The sequence below is a fragment of the Sturnus vulgaris genome, chromosome 9 (genome assembly GCF_052056855.1).
Source record: "Sturnus vulgaris isolate bStuVul1 chromosome 9, bStuVul1.hap1, whole genome shotgun sequence".
Lineage (NCBI taxonomy): Eukaryota > Metazoa > Chordata > Aves > Passeriformes > Sturnidae > Sturnus > Sturnus vulgaris.
The window spans coordinates 9,856,174-9,873,287 of NC_142251.1; the positions used below are offsets into that span (position 1 = coordinate 9,856,174).

Consider the following 17,114-nt stretch of genomic DNA (forward strand, 5'->3'; position numbering starts at 1 on the left):
GATAAGAACGCTGAGTATTCATAGCTGAACCATGTGTCTATTAATTTTTTTCTCTCTCAGGCAGATGTGTTCTCCTATGGCATAATTCTGTGTGAGATTATAGCAAGAATACAGGCAGACCCAGACTATCTCCCTCGCACAGAGGTACGTGCTTGTGTTTATAACATTGGTGGGAGGTGGTGAGTCTGTCATGATAACAGCTCAGCCTTTAGAACTTCTGCCACTGCTGTCAAAGATAGGATGAATAGGTGTGACATTAAAAATAGCCTGTAAAAAGCTTTTGCTCTTTATGCTGTTATTGTAGGAAGCTCCATTGAAGACACTTTCTCAAAGACTTTGTGCAGCTGCAGTCCTCATGGGAATCCTTTCTGCCCCTAACTGGCAGGACATCGAGAGCATTGCAATGCAAACTCTTCCTTTTGTGGAGTGATAGCTCATGTAGACTTCTTGCCAGGTTCACAAAGAGGCACTTTTGGCACTTTGCATGCACTAAGCAGCCCCTCCTTGTGAAAGGGGCAGGAGCTGTGTTAACAGCAGCTAAAATAAGTTCACCCTTATTTTTGTGTGGACTCTAAGCACTGTGGATCTGAGCTATAATTGACTAATTAAAGATACTTTTTTCATTACTCGTCTGGTCTACAGGGCAGCTTTTGACCCTCTGTGGATGTTATTCCAAATTGTCTATCCTCCTCCATTTCTGAAAATAGAAAATTGCTTAGATCTTGAACTGCAATAAATAAAAGTTTCTTTTTTAGTCTGCCCTTCAGATTTTACAGACACGCACTTAAGGAGCTGTATAATTTGTATTACTAGTCTACCATCCACTGAAAAGTTAGTCATTTTAACTGGTATATTTCCATAATAGCAAAGCCTCTGGTTTTAGAGTAGGCTGTTAATTTGCACTATTAAAGTCACTACAGTGAAAGATCATAGAATATGATATTGTTTACAAATCGACACAAGTAACATTTCAAGTGCAATGGATTGGATTTGAATCCAGGAAGAAGGATGGGCTTTGATGTCAGCCCATTCTCTTAACAGCTATCCTGTATCAGTAATCCCAACTGGGAATGCTGCAGTTTGGAGTGTGCATGAAGTTTTCTCAAACTCCTCTGTTACGTGGTTGCTGAGAAAGGTGTTCATGGTTATTCCTGATAACTTCACAAAAGGACCCCATAAAAAGAAGATGCTTTGAGGTGGATAGAAGACCTCATTTGTTTCTCTATGCTTTGTTGTCATTTGTACAGAATTTTGGATTAGATTATGATTCCTTCCAGCACATGGTGGGAGACTGTCCTCCTGACTTCCTCCAGCTGGCCTTCAACTGCTGTAACGTGAGTATCTTACTTGAAGGGGAGAGGCCTAAACTGGAGTTCTCTAAATCCCTCTGGCTTTTGAAGATAAAGCTTAAAGCATTTACAGAAGAGACATTTGAAGAACTTACCTTCAGAAGCAGTGTACCTTCTGACAGCCCAAGAAGTCCCTTTAATTTTTATAATCCTTCCCTTCCCCTTGCTAAAAGGTCTGTCTTGTGTTTTTGTAATTCTGTGTTCTGTCATGCCAAACAAACAGGTCTGACACACTGAACAGCTTCTTGCAGGCTGTTCAGGCTGATCATAACCAGTTGGATGCCATTGACACTGGCTAACCTTCAGGCTGACAAAATCCAGCTGTTGTTGTGTGCAGACCTACTGAGCTATGAAGGAAGGACTGACTTGCTCTTACAAACAGGGGACAAACAAATCAAGAGCAGGCATTAAACTATTCTAAAGTGTCTGCATGATGCCTCTTGGTAAAGGGGTTTGACATCCAAATCCTTAGCCTGTGTTATAAAATCCAAACTTGGAATGAAATTATTTAATATCTGTAAGGCCATAGGCTATGTGCTGTGGGAAGAAAATTTTCTGGCAATTATTCAAGTAAAATTAAGATAGTGCTGGACACCTTCCTGGCTCCTTATTGTGAAAGCTCCAGGGCAGTAGATCTCTTCTGCTGGTTATCCTGTAACAGAGTTACTAATACCAATGTATAGTAAACCAGTTTATATAAAATAAGAGAACCTGGACGTCCACCACATTCAGCTGAAGTTGGGAATGTCCAGTTTGCTCAACTTAAGTAGAGGCAACTTTAAAAAATTTTACTGCACAAAACATGGCCCTGGATTCACAACCAGGCTGTGCTGGAATTCATTGCCAGCCTTGTGTTCAAGTGAGTGCTTTTAAGAAGTCCCATCTCTTTGTGCTTTTGGTGGTTATTTTTGACCTGACCTCTCTCTTTACTTTGTATTAATACAAAAGTCCATGCTCAAGGAGAGAGTGGTATAAAGGTGAGAATGGGGGCATTGACTGCTGCTCTTGGCACCACATAGCATAATTTAATTCTAAAAGTGTTTCTGAAACTTACTATGGACGAACTGCTTAACTCCTCTTATTTCACCTTAGTACAGAAGAGCTTGCTTCACCTGGACAGTGGTACATCTCACTCATGTTTATGAAGTGCTTTGATTACATGAGCACTAAAGGGTTTGATTAGAGGTAGGATTTGACTTTGGAAAGCTCAGCTCCCACCTGGGGACTCTAGAAATGGTACTGCATCCAAACACATACTGCATCACTCAAAGCAATTTTTCATTTCAGAAATTCAGAATAAAGCTGCTTGTGAAGGAAAGGGCAGTGACCTTTTATTCTCATGTAAGAATTTTGTATGCTCAGAGAAAAAGGGTTTTCTCCTACTCATTATTGTCAAATGCAGCTTCCTGTATAATAAATGTCCCTTTGCTGAATTGAAATGGAAATTACTGTCTTGTGATCCAGCCATTAATATGCTGATTTCAGTGTGAGGCATGCTGGAATTCACATATCACTCACCTAGGAGAAGGAAAACAGAGTAAACAGATAAGGCTTTCTTATATCTTCCTAAGCATGCTGTGCTTCAGTAAGAGATGATTGGTGTGGTAATTTTCTCTGAGACATGGGCATTTATGTAGCTTCTTATTATTTAGTAGGTCAACAAGGTGTGAACTGTATAGCCCAGCTGAACTAATGTGCAAAGCCCTGGAATTTTCTACAGCCAAGAAATGTGTTTTAAGGCATCCTAAGAAGACCAGTAAAAACTGGCATGTTTGAATAGTGGATTAACATTTAATTTACTGTTATAAAGTGTGTGGGTTTGTAAACAAGAACCTGCAAGCACCCAAAACTTATAAACCTACTCGTGGGACTGTTTAATAAACATAATCATAAATGATCATGCAAAAAGCTCACCAGGATGAGCCAAGCTGTTGGGAGCTGCTGCTTTGAGAAGGAACCTTCTCTTCCATTTGAGCAGAATCTGGACTGCTCTGATTAACTTTTCCATTGCTGCTTTTGTCTTTCATCTTACCTAGCACAAATTACAAGAGCCAGAGAGCTCTTTTTACTTCCTGTAACTTCCTGTAGCTTGTAACAGCTCCCTAAGATTCCCAAATTAGTAAGTTTGTCAGAGTACAGTGTGTGCTTCAGTGTTGCCCCTGCCCTACTCTTTCACTGAAATAGGGAATGCAGAAAAATGTTTTCCAATGCCAGGAAATTCCAGCTTCTGCTTCAGAAAACAATTTTATTGCCTCTTTTGAGCTCTTCAAGTGTGGTTTCTTTGTTTGGTTTTTATTACTGTACATAGGAATTTTTAGCACTTTTGCCCTTGTTGCTAGAAGGTGTTCTGGCATTGCTGATCATACCAGTGCTCTTCAGAAAGATCCATCTCAAACAACCTGCAGGGTAGTATCAGGGAGGTCTTTGGCGTTTGTTGTGTACAAAGCACTACTGTTCCCATTGTAGAGGTGAGATCTGTCTGGGCTTGTCCACTCTGAAAAAGCCTTTAGAAGCCTGGAAACAGCAATCAGGTCAACTGGAATTGTTTTTATTACTGGAATGAAGTTTACTTTGGGCTGCTGAATTGGATGTTGCTACCTACAGTAGTGAAGCCTGTGACATATACACAAAGACAATGCTCAAAATGATGAAATGCTTTCCAAGTTACTGCTTAAAGGAAGCTGATTGCCCTGTGGTACAATTTTAGTGTTGGACTTTGTTTAGAGATCTATATCTGCTAGAGTGAATAAATAAATATATACTGAGAAATACATAGAAATAATATATATTGATGAGCAGGGGGAGTATTTTACCTGGGAAAGATGGATTTTTTCTTTTTCCTAATTTGTAACCTTGTCAAATTATATAACCACCCTTGCTTCCTTACAAGATAGACCAGTACACTGTGTAGTATGGCTGATTAACAGATGGAAAACCACAACATTTTCAGCTTTAAGAGCAGCAGTGCCATTTAGATATGTTTTAATTAAAGCCACAAGGAGACGATGGAAGAATTACAATCTTTTAAAGACTGACATAGCCATGTTGTTTTGTGTAATCCTTTTGAAATAATATTGGTACATAATCTGTCTGATAACTAGAGTCCAGAAAGAAATCCTGAATTATGCAAGCTGTTTCAAGCAAACCAGCCAACCCCTCCATGTCAGACATGAATCTGACAGTTTCCCACCTTTTCAATTAAAAATTTTTCCTTTTCCTAGAACATTTACAAATTAAATGTGAGAGGTGTAATAGAATACTTCTATTCCCCTGCTTTCTTTAGTTTTTTTTCAATGACAACACACTTAAAACCATTTTGAATTTCCTCAGATTGTCCCTCTCCCTATCCACTGTGTAAGCAGAATAGCATGGACAAACCCACCTGGCCTTACTTGATTTGTGTGCATTCACAGATGGATCCCAAGTTGCGTCCTTCATTTGCTGATATTGTCAAAACACTGGAGGAAATGTTAAACCGCCTGAGAAATGAGGACTCAGAGAGAGATAGAAAGTTCCTGAACCTTGACAACAGTGAAAGAAAACCAAAAGGTAAGTGTCTGTATTATACAAACATTGCTATGTGCTCACAGCAAGAGGAGAAAAAGCTTCATATTTTGAAAACTGGTATTTTGACTATATATGGTTTCGTTTATGGTTTATGAATGATTTTACAAAAACCCTGAAAATTACTCGGGAGCAATGTTCTATACTTGGCATTACAGAATATCCTTTGGTGAAAAAAACAGCTAACTGTTTCTTAAAGTGCCTGATAATATTCTGTCCCCAAGATCTTGAAAGGAAATTTAGAGTTCATTTGGTAATGGATTTGTAACTTGCTAATAGTATATGAAAATCCATCAACTTTTGATTTATTGCTGCCATACTTTGTACGTATGCATAATTTCTTTGGTGTATGTTACATGTAACATTTAGAGGCTTCTTAAATTCCTTCAGGAGGAAGAGCACAGAAGATGCAAGAGTATTATAAAGTACCTAGAAATACTCTGAAAGACGAGAAAAGATGAGTCCCAGGTCTGCTTGGGAATGTTGGCCTTGAAAGGTTTTTTCTAAAGCTGTCTAGTGCCACCTGGTGTGGGGAGCAAACTCTTGTATCCTGGGCTGTATTCTGACTTGGGTGTTTTATGTTAGTACACTTCTGGCATTAGAAACTTAAGAGTACGTTAAATATAGTTTCTTATATTATGTGGCTATACAAATATGTAACATATGGATTTACCTATTGATATGTAATATAGTGGTAGATTGAAATAATTTTTCTCTACATCAAACCTTGTAGAGTTAATGCATGTGGTAGTTCTCCCACACTTGGAAAGCATCTAAAAGAGGTGTGAGTTAAAATGGAAATTTGTTTGTTTAGGGGTTTCTGTTTGGGTTGGGTTTTTTCTTTTGGTATTTTTTTTTCCTGTCATTCACCCTTTGGAGTACATGTACAAAACAAGTACTTTTCAAAGAAGTGTTACATGCTGTTCTTTGACTTGCATAGTCTTTCCTACTGGAATGGCTGTAGTCTAAACTGTGGCAGTATTTAAAGGGAAAACTGAAAATCCATATGTGCTTATTTGGGAAATAGTAAGGAGGTATCACTTAATTTTACCCATTTGTTGTTGTTGTAACACGGCTCTTTAGAGGCATCTTGAGAGCCAATGACAGATGCATGTTCCAAACACTTGGGGAGTTAACATCTACCAGTTTCTCATCCCCATCTAGTGACACAGCTTTTATTTATAAACGTGCGCATGTGCAATGGATGCAAATACACAGGCATATGTACAACTTTTAAACTCCTGTCATTAGGATCAGACTCTCACATATCTCCAGTTTTGTATTGGATAATGTACTGAAAGAAGGCTGGGATGGAATGATTTAAAATCTGCATGGTACAAGGAGAGACTTTTGTCTTAGACATTTCCCATCAGAGTGAAAAAGTCCCCATTTCTTTGGCAACTATGTTTTGTACTAGTTCTCATTTGTGGTCAGTAGCACCAACAGACCTTGGGCAACCTCTGCTGGAAGCCAGGACAATAAATCTAGAAACATGCAAATTGTTCTTCTCCAACACCACTCTGTGCCATATCTGCTGTGGCAGTATACTGGCAGCAAGAAGGTTTGCAGGGGCTCTAAAATACACTGAGGAGAAGAGAATGATGTACTTGTATTTGTGCAGGAACTTAAAAGGAAGGAGCTTATGTGCCTACGGAACATAGTTTGGAATATCAGAAACAGCTTTTTTTCTTTACAGTTGTCATGAAGGCTCTCTGAATGAGCAGGTGCACAGTTATATAGAGCTTTTTCAAGCTAAGAGTATTTCTCTTTTTCTACTCAGGATCAATTGACAAAGGACCAGGGGTAAAACGTTTGAGTTCCTTGGATGATAAGATCCCACCCAAGTCACCCCGTCCACGTCGGAATATCTGGTTGTCACGCAGCCAGTCGGATATATTTGCCCGCAAACCTTCCAGGAAGATAAACGTGCAGGACCCCTACTACACACCAAGCAAAGGGTTAGGCCGGAAAGTTAATCCCTTCAGTGCCCGGGAGGACCTCAAGGGGGGAAAGATCAAATTCTTCGACATGCCAAGCAAGTCTGTGATTTCCCTGGTGTTTGACTTGCATTCTCCAGATGCAGGTGGAGGCCTAAAAGCCAGCCAGTCCCAGATCCGGCAGGCATATAGCACAGACTGGCAAGAACTTTCCCTTCTTCCTGGAAGGAGATGCAGATCACTTCCACTCTCTCCTGAATTACCACACAAGGAATATGGCCTGTTTGGGGGACTGTCTTCAACTGTTGGCAGGTGTGACCCAGCCCAGTTAGGTGCAGAGGTTCGGCAAAAACTCTTGAGTAGCACTAAATATGGTGTGTCAGAGATTCCTCCCTTTCACGCCAAGCCTCACAGACCAGAGTTTCTTCTTGCACCAGGACAAGAAGAGGACATGGACTGTTCAGATGGGCCAGTGGCCCAGGAGGAAAATGGGCTTTGCCCTGTTGAGAATGCATGTGCAGATCCAGCATGTGATCAGCCATTAGTGCTGGCCCAGTCTGGGCCACTATCTTACAAAAAGCTCCCAGTTGAGAATTCAGTGAACTCTGAGGGACATTGCTCCCCACAAGTGTTTGCAGGTTGTCTCCCTTCTGAAGAGATGGAGGTAGAAGATGATCTACTGAAAATTACTCTGTTAGAGTCTACAAAGCCTTTGTTCAGTGTTAGTCCTCCTACTGAGCTGAAGAAAGAGGCATGGCCCTTCAGGGAGCAGGATGGGGACAGTCCTGCTGTGTTGTCTCAGACCTCCTCCAGCACCTCAGCAAGTGGCAGCACAAAGTCAACTTGTGACATATGAAGAGAGGGCTCAAACTGAATGTGGCCTTGAGGGAACAGTTGTTCCAGCTGATTAAACTCGGTTTTCTGCAGTGCTGGGCTTCACATTCGGAAGAGACTCAACAGATGGTGGAAGCTGGCTGTCAGACAGATAGCTGCAGACAGTGTCTGAAGAGACTGATTATTTTATAAAACTTTTTTTCAAATTGTTCTTATTCCCTTTCCTGATTTGCATTAGGAGGGGGAACTACTCCAGCCAGAATGGCCATGTCCTTCCAAGAGACAGCAGCCAGAGCAGGCGCCATGTAAACAGTTTGACCTGGATTTCCAGCATGGGGCATTTTAAGGTCTTAAGCTCCATGTAGAGTAGAAAGAATGACACTTAGATTTTTCCCTCGTCCTCTAACTGAACAGCTGCTCTAAGCCACTGCAGATTTTTCATTAACATTCTGCATCAAGTGCATGTGAGTTGGAGCCTCAGTTTCAGAAACAAGCACAGAAGTCTTTCTGAGCTATGTTGGACAGATAGGAACGCTCTCTGGTCGCAGAGCTGCTTTGAATGCTGTTGTAGCATTAAACAAGCTCTTTTTTCAAAAGCAGCAAAAATAAAACCCCTCATGCTGGTCACAATCTGCAGGCTGAGTCACATGACAAGTACTTTGCAATTAACAAGAAGAATCTGTTCCCTGGTGTTTCATTTTCCCTTGGGATTTAGTAATGATGTTTAATACATTTGTGCAGGGAAGCTCACTTCCTTGTACAGTGCTTTATGTACCTCAGCCCAAATGTGCAGGAAGATTTGCCCAGGGCACAGAGAAGCGTATTCCAAGCATTGCCATTTCTGAGCTTCTGAAGAAACTGCTCCTGAAAGTTACCAGCTGTACTGAGCTTTTGGCAGGGGGTGGGCTCTTCTCTCTGAAGAGCTGAGTGGAGATCATGATGTGTTTCTGCAGAATAGTTAAATACAGTAGCTACATCACAATTGACTATTATCACTAAGCTAGAAGGGTCCCATTCACCTCCCTCTCTGGTACAACATCCCATCTCACTGATTTCACTGTATTAATGATGGCTCCTCACTAGCCTGCTTGACAGAGGGACAGGGATCTTCTGCTCAGGGTAAGTTGCCAGCAGTGTTGTAGCCCCACAAGTGCTCTTGGCGAGAACAATTCACAGGAGGGCTTTGAATTGTCAAACTTAAGAAAATCAGCTTGTCCCAAATTGACTTTTTGTTTCCTCTACAGAAAGAAGCTGCTGTCTTTATTAGTTTCTCCTGTCACTGAACAGGATGATCATTTTACTTATTTATTTTTTTACTTCTCTCCACCAGCAGGTACCTGTGAAATAAGCAGCAACACGAGCTTTAATGCTGCTTGCTGGAACCAGAATCAGCAATCCCTGCTCTGGGATGCAATGTATGAAAAAGCTTGTTCTCTGACATTTGTGCAACATCCTGCACTTTTCCACTAGGATCATCCCCAAAAACATGGGATTTTTAAAATTTTATTTTATGGGGATTTTTTAACCTGTATTATCATTCCTAAGTGAGGTAAACATTGCACACATGCTGAGCAGATGGTGATGCAGCAGAGTCCAGAATTTCATCCACCTAGCTTGTTACACTCTTCCTGCTCTCTTGTAAGACTGGATACTGTAAGCTAGTCTCTGAAAGCCAGATTATTTCTACTCTTCTCCTGTCTCAAAGAAAGGATGGAGAAAGCCTTAGTTCTTTCTTGGCTGGGATGTTTATCTTTCCTGAGGTGTAATTCTATGAGTTACAGCTATGACTTCCTCTGGTGAAGTGTGTGTTAACCTGAGCAGCAGTTCTCCCTTTGCAGTGGCTGCCATGAACGAAATGAGAAATCCAGTGTTGCGGAGTTATTTAATACAGTCCATGCCAGATTAGACAGCTGTTGGCAGTTGGAAGGAGAAAATGCCTGTGCTCACTAAGATCACACCTTTTGGTCCATACCTGTCTGCTGAGTGCAGAGCAGCTTGTATGGCTGCCACTGTGAGGGTGTAACTTCCTTTGAGGACAGAGAAACACCAGAACTCAGTTGCCTGCCTGGTGCCTGCTTGCTTCTTTTGTTTTGTTTTTTTTTTTAATCTTTGCTACAATTGTATCTTCTGAGAGGAAAACCATCAGCACCAGCTTCTGTTGTCACAAGATGCATTTAGGTGTGTGACTTCAGACAAAAAAGCAATAATTAGTGGTTTACTTTTGGATCACCAGGCCGAGGGAAGCTGTCCAGCAGCCTGATCAGAGCACACGCACACCTCTGGCTGCTCTGGGGCCCCCGTGAACGAACCCTGGCCGTCAGTACTGACACCTCATCATGAAGCCTGTTGCCCTCTCTGACACTGCAAAGCTTGAGCAGTCAGGCTTGGGGTACCCCTGGGGCATCCACTGCAGTGATCTCACTGTTCTTACACTGCTGTCTTTACACTTCCGTGCCCTGAACAGCTCTTGCAAAGCAGCACAGCTAAAATTTTATTTTCTTAACTGTCCGCTCTAAGCACAACCAATTGACATGCATTGGGCACAACTATCAACTCTTCTGGCTCTTTGCACTGAGGTGGAGATGTCAGAAATGCCAAGGACTAGCAGCTCAGGCCTTTCCTGGATTGGTCTGCATGGGAAGAGGCATGTGTATGAAACTGGAGTAAAAGGTCGTTTTAAAAATTGCAAAGTGCTTGCTGAAACCCAGTGTTTCCAAGGATGCAGCTGGAAGTCACTACATCTCATCCCTTTGGCTGCATAAAGCTGAATCTAGGCTGCACCTAGTAACTCCTAGGTTTTGTGCCTACTGAGGTTGCTTTTCTACAGAGGGCCATTTCCTGACAGCTACTGAGAAACATGAATTTGAACATGTGGTCAGCAAACTCCTTGTTTTATAGTGATGTGACAAAGTTTTATCGTGATTGGATTTTACCGTGATTTTGACTTTACAGGAGCAGTTCTTGCTCTTTTAAAGTACTTTCTACACATTGCTACGCATCTCCCTGAAGAGATCAAAGATGTTTTTAATTCACTTTAAATCTATATTGAGTTCATTTAAATGTCTGTTATAAGCTATTTTTGTTGTGGTTGCAGGTTGATAAAATGCAGCCAAGAGAGTGCATGTGAATTGCTGCCCCTCAAAAGCAGCACAGCCAAGGGGCTGTAGCAGACTTGTACTTGGAGAGGCATTGATGTATTATATGTAACAGAACATTGGTATTTTTTGCCAGTACAACTAAAGACACTTGAATAATTCCTGTTTGCACTTAATGCTGTTGTTTATATTGCATGTCACTACATTTCTATGCAAAACAAATTACCTTTTTCTTTGGGAGGAGGGGCAGCCAGATATTTGATTAAGTATAAAGATCTTTGCGAGATGATCTATTTTCGTATTTATGAAGGAGTTTTACGTCTTAATATTTTGCAGTCTGTAAATAGCTGAACTTGTAATTAAAGCCTTAGGAAGAAGTTTGTAGCTTGTGTATAATAGTAAGTTAACACTGCCAGAAAAAAAATCTTTGCGAAACAACTTTTCTAATATTGCGGATATTTATGAATATGTAAAGAAAGCACGTCTTGTTTTTATGTTGATTGACCTTCTGACTTTTTTGAACTATAGAAATGGTGTATGTTTTATTGGAACTGCAATAAGAAGTAACCAAAGATGAATCCACTTAAATATTTTCATAATTTTTTTCTTGGTCAGGTTTTGTAAACTTTCCCAACTTGCTTTCAAAATAAAAATGAAATCAAGGCCTGAGTCTTGTGATTAAGAGGACAACTGCTTTAAGTTAAAAAAGCTGGCTCGAATGCTTACTTAAAATACAAATGTCATTAATACCTGGCTTGAGATTGTACTTGCTGTTACTCAGTGCTGAGTTATACCCAAGGAAAACTGTCATCCTCAGTAAGTGTTATTTCTCTCCTGCATCTCACTGAAGAGTTCCACTCTTAAATCCATGAGACTCAATGATTTTCTTTTTTTTCTGCTCTGTGTTACAGCGCTCTGAAGAGTATGCCATATCTTGAGATCTACCAGATAAGATGGCTTTTGATAGCAGCCTGCAGGGCGGCCATGGTGGCTGCTCTGTTGTAGCCGTAAATAGCCTCAGTAGCATAGGAAGCAGTTTCTCAGGATCACATATCTGGCTTTCAGCCCCACTGCCTCTCCCCCTTTGAACAAGTCTGAAGACCTGCTATGGCTTGGTTCTGCATGTAGTCAGCCAGCACTAGAATCAGCTGGCACACTGGGGAGGAACTTTCTCCTTCCCTTTCCTCCTGTAGGGGCAAAGGTCTCACCTGTGCATGCTCCAACCAAAGGTGCATTTCTCCCCCTTCAGCCTCATCCCTGCCTTCACATCCCAGCATGCCACTAACGAACACGGGCAACTCCAACTGAGAGCAGTTTAATTGGTCAGATGTTAAAACAGAAACAAGAATATGAAACCTGTTCCCTTTTTAGTGAGTTCTTGATGGAAGAAAGAACTCCAAAACTTGGAGGAGACAAAAAAGCACAGTTTAGTGAGGAGTTCTGTAGCTCTATGCAGTGTCCCAGGCCAACTTTATCTTCTCACTGTGAGCTTTGGAAGATTTAGAAAACAAGCTCTTCACTATATGCAATGGCACTGATTTCCCACTGAGATACAGTTTATTATGGCACTCTGGCAACCAGGGCCCTGTACCAGTGTCTGTGTTTTTCCCTTGCTTGAGCATCCAGACATAAGCCATGATATAGCCAGTCATGAATGCATCAAAGCCAGCTCGGTGTGTGCCCCCATGTGAAGGAAGGCCATGGGTTTCCTTTTCCTTTCCTGCAGCACCTACTGCTTCAGTCTCAGGGGTGGCTGGGTGACTGGCTGAGCCCGACCCAGCGGGAACTTTTGACTTCTTTACTTGGTCACTGCCAGAGGCATTTCCCTTGGTAGAAGAGCTCTGGGCAGCTGCTCCCTGGTCAGTTCTTTCAGTGCTCCCCAGATTCTCTTCCCAGTGTGTGCTGGTGTCTGAATTGATCTGTGTTTCTATGTCCATGGATATCTCCTCCAGTGGCCTGCCCTCTCCGTTGGGTGCTATCTCTGCCAGCTCTGTAGCAGCTGCAGGCTCGTAGCAGCTCTGCTTCCGTGGTGGGCCCTCCTCCCCGTTCTGAGCTTGCTCCATGTTTTCCCCTGAGTTTTCCTGTTGGAGTGCCGTTGTAAGGGCTTTCATGTTCTTCCGATGCTTCCATTTGTGCTTCCGTTTCTTTCGCTTCTCCCAAAGCTTGTCGTCCTCATCAATGATGAGGTCAATGTTATGCGACTGTGGACAATTCACCCCTTTTGGACACCAGCCGTAGGCCTAGGGACAGAGACAGAGAGGGCTGTAGCCTCCATCATCTTACTGGTTAGAGCAGCAATCACCGTAATGTGGAGTGGAGCTAATTAATCCCACTGAGGGCTTGTGAGGCTGGAGCAGGAACAGTGTCCAGTTCCAGCCCCCTAGCACTGGAAAGGTGCTGACACACTGCACTGGGTGCAGCACACAGCATATGAGGAGAGGCCAAGGAAGGTAGGATTTTCTGCATGTAAAAGATGCGGCTAAGGAGAGAGGGATATCTAGTTGGTGTCTGCAGAGGACAAGATGGAGCTAAACTCTTGTGAGAGCACAGGGGAGAGGGGGACCTGGTAACGGTCCGGGGACATTATGACTAGAGATGTAGGAAAACATTTTTCATGTAGTGGTCAAGCACTGGAACAGGGACCTGGAGTTGTTTTTTAATCTCCGTCCTTACACAATTTCAAAATTTACCAAACAAGGCTCAGAGCAACATGGAGGTGGTGGTTGGATGAGAAACTTCCGGACATTTCCCCAGCCTATGTTCTGTGACAGAATATGCAACATGTGGAAGAGCTCCTTTTCTCTATGAAGCACCTGAAGGCAGTTACAATCTGATCAGATGGGCTCTTTGCTGCTGTAGCTGCACCAGGACAAGCTGTTGAGGATCACCCTGTGCTAAAGTGCCAGAAACTGCAAACAGGTAATATTTTTTTATATTTATTGAAGATAAAGGGAAGGGTAGAGGTGAGACTTCTTTCTTGTAGGACAAGCCAAACTAAGGCAGGACGTTTAGCCCCCTCCCAAGACAGCAAGGGATGCTGTAACTCATAATAAACACTGTTAAGGGCTATAGACTCTCTGTTGGAATCTTCCTAATGAAGCCTGTAGGATTCCCCACCTCCAAGCAGAGCACATATTGCCCTGTCACGAAGCCACCTGAAGCTTGAAAATGTTCCTTGTACTATGAAGCAAGTGAGGGGAAGTTACCAAGTGCTTTTCTACAACTTCTGGCTGAGGCCACATGTGCCCCTTTCCACGGAGTCAGGAAGGGAGTGGGGATTAGCATTACTTACCGAAAATTTCTCACAAACAGGCACCTTATTTCCCCCTGCAGGATTGTGGTTTTCTTCTTCCAGAGAGCAGTAGCGGTAGTCAATGTAGCGGGACATGTCAGCAGGGTAATTGCAGAACTCCACCGTGAGGTGTGGCCCACTGGAGTCCCTCAGCTTGCAGTTCTCTCGCTTGCTGAAACAAGGGGAGCACACAATAACTGTGGGATGGGACCAGGACACGGAGCAAACACTGCTCTCCACCAACTCTCAACTCCATGAGTTTTCATCTCTTGAGCTCCAGCCCCAGCTGCTGGAATAGAATTCAATCCCAGGAGAGCAACTTTAGTAAGTAGTTGTTTCCATACTAATTCAAAGGTTGTTTCTTCTTATGCTGACATAGAGAAAGGAAAAGCAACATCTCTGGTAAAGTTACAGGAGAGGGGGATGCATATTTTGTTTTTTTAACTATAAAGAGCACTAAGATATGTGTTTGTCTTCATCATGTTAATGGACAAGGAAGAGACACCTCAAAATGAGGTACTGTGCAGACAATCCAGCAGTCACCACCCAGGCAGGTTGAGCCTGGGCAATGCAGACAACAGGAAAGTGTTTTCATGTCACAAAAAAAAATCTGATCTCTGTTTTGTCCCATGAGCTGCTTAAAAGGCCCAAAACCTTTAGAAAGCTGTACTTAGCGAGAACTTGGGTTAAAACGTTTTAAGATATCAGCTTAAAAGGTTTTTTTTTTAAATCTTGTCAAAACAAAGCACTCTCATGTTTTGAGAATGGCTATCTTGAATGTTTTCAGACCTGCCAAAGTGGCATTTCCTGAGATTATACAGTTACTAAAAATACCATTTCTCCTAAAAACAGAGCATGGCTGACCTAAGCTTTATGGAGATCCCAGGGGCTTTATTACTGCCAGGGGCTTGTTTAGATTGCATGAGGCCGAACGTGGGGTCAGTCTGCAAAGCACAGTTGTGTGTCTTGAATAAGAGCACAACCCTTGCTTGGAAGGAAATGATGGGAGTCAGAGTGGCCCACAGGCATCTCGTGTGCAGGACATGTGACAGAGCTAGTCAGTGTCAAGGAGTGCAGGGAACACCCACCCTTTAACTGCAGTGTCCCTTACAAAACATAATTATAATTAGCAGACCCTGCAGGACAGCCCTGGTTTCTTTTCTGTGTGAATTCCTGCCATGACCCTGTGGCACTGCTGGACCAGAGCCAGGCAGTGACCCAATCAGATCTCAGATCAGGTCACTGTGGTCAGTTTTCTACTGGCACCAGTTCTGAAGTTCTGTTTCAGCTGCTGCCTACTGAACAGGTAAGGTCTATTAAAAAACAGACCCATTCTAGAAACAGAAAAAGCACAGGGCAGAATCACCTGAAAAGCACCTTCAATCAGTGGGACAGTGAAAGGACACAGCCCCCTTGCCTGGAAAAACAAACACATACTGATTTGCCTTTGCCTTTCCTCCTGTAAGCTCTGAGTACCAGTGTGCTGCTCACCACTTCTTGTAGGCGTACTCCAAGTAGGATGCTACAAAGCGAGTCTCAAACTCCGAGGCATACTTAGTGTCATATATTCCCGCTGGGAACATCTCAGAGAGGTCAGCGGTGAAGGTGCCGAGGCTCTCCGGGAGGTGAGCATAGAAACACTGGTACAGGAAGACCAGGTCGATCAGGCCGTTATGGAGAATGAGCGGCTTCTTTGCCCGGATGAGCTCCAGGAAAAGCGTCCGAACGCTCAGGCTCTGGCTCTCGTTGCCCTGCGTGAGGAAGGATCAGTGAGCTTGGCACCCTGACTGGCTGTCACCCTGGAAGGCCTTCAGAGCCTGTAGCAGCAAGATGCTACCCACAGCTATGACTTACTTTGAACAGAGACACAAACATCTGGAAAAGCAACTGCAACAATTGGGTTTAAAGCAGCAGGGAGGTGAAAGGGATAATGCTGCACGCAAGACCCCAGTGTTCGCCCACCTTCATGCAGGTGCAAGGGAAGCCAGCACACTCCCAGGTACCTGGAGCAGAGTAGTCTGAGGTGTCTGAAAGGGAATAAATGTGTACCTTGTCGTTGCCCTTGTGGTAAGGGATCCCTTGGGAATACTGCTTGTTGAAGTCGAAGCCATGCTGCACTAGGAACTGCACTGACTGGGGCTCGACCACATAATCCTCGGTGCAGAGCAGCGTGAGGTTGTAGATCTGGCACAAGTACGTGTTCTCGGACTGCACAAAGAGAGCGTGCAAAGAACCCAGGGATACCTGTCAGAGGGAACTGCCGGGACAATTCCACGGGGGAATTCCATCTCCCAGCTCGTCCCCGTTCCCCGAAACGGACCAAGAGAAAACGGCCGCACCGCGGTGCGCGCACGCACCTTCTCCGGGAGCTTCTTGAAACAGGCGACGCCGAGGGACAGGACAGAGCGTGTCCTGGCGGCGCTGCAGACGGCCTTGTACCGCTCCTCGATGCACCTGGCGGCGGGAGAACGGGCCATGACGGCTCCGGCCTGCCCGTACGCCAGGGAGAGGGCACCCCGCAGCCGGTACCGAGAGACGCAACCTCCCCTCCCCACCGGGCACTCACGGGCTCAGAAGCGACTTCCTGGCGCCGAGGCCGCTCAGCTCCTGCGGGACGACAGACACCGTCAGTGGCCCTTCGGGACCGGCCGCGCCCCGCTCCGTCGCCGCCCCACCCCGGCTCACCGTATCCACAGCCACGAAGGTGGCGGAGCGCAGCGCCAGCACCATGGACGGCCACAGCTCCGCCAGGTTGTCGCTCTGCACATCCACCACCGGCACCCGCGTCGGGCCCGCCATGGCAGCGTCTGCAGGGGGCCTCCGCCACCGCGCCTGCCCGCCGCCTGCCCGCCGCGGGCCTTGCACGCCTTGCCCGCTCCGCGCCCAGCGCCGCCCGCCCTCGCGGCCGGCCCGGCTTCTGCCGGCCCCGATGGGGCTTTTTACCGTTCTCAGAATCCGTTTTCAACCGAAATTTGGAGTTAAGTCAACAGGCATTTAGCCAAACCAGCTCCTCTGGGTCCTTCCCAAGCGGCCGCTCGGACCG

General features: G+C 44.2%; 2 protein-coding genes across 3 annotated transcripts in view; one reads left to right on the forward strand and one right to left on the reverse strand.

Annotated features, from left to right (window-relative positions):
- TESK2 (testis associated actin remodelling kinase 2) overlaps positions 1–11,448 on the forward strand; it is a 77,447-nt gene extending 65,999 nt beyond the window's left edge. For both annotated transcript variants that reach the window (XM_088169521.1, XM_088169522.1), the window contains exons 8-11: positions 61–144; positions 1,248–1,334; positions 4,763–4,898; positions 6,694–11,448. In XM_088169521.1, coding sequence (XP_088025647.1) covers positions 61–144; positions 1,248–1,334; positions 4,763–4,898; positions 6,694–7,706 — 1,320 coding nt within the window. In that variant the 3' untranslated portion in view covers positions 7,707–11,448. The remainder of the gene's footprint in view (positions 1–60; positions 145–1,247; positions 1,335–4,762; positions 4,899–6,693) is intronic.
- A 630-nt stretch (positions 11,449–12,078) lies between these two features.
- On the reverse strand, positions 12,079–17,100 carry TOE1 (target of EGR1, exonuclease). Its single transcript, XM_014872080.2, has 7 exons — positions 16,757–17,100; positions 16,638–16,678; positions 16,429–16,525; positions 16,121–16,279; positions 15,563–15,822; positions 14,072–14,243; positions 12,079–13,019 (listed from the first exon to the last, which is right to left on the reverse strand). The coding sequence occupies exons 1-7, from the start codon at positions 16,868–16,870 to the stop codon at positions 12,228–12,230; spliced, it is 1,635 nt and encodes a 544-aa protein (XP_014727566.2). The 5' UTR covers positions 16,871–17,100; the 3' UTR covers positions 12,079–12,227.
- Between the last annotated feature and the right edge of the window lie 14 nt (positions 17,101–17,114).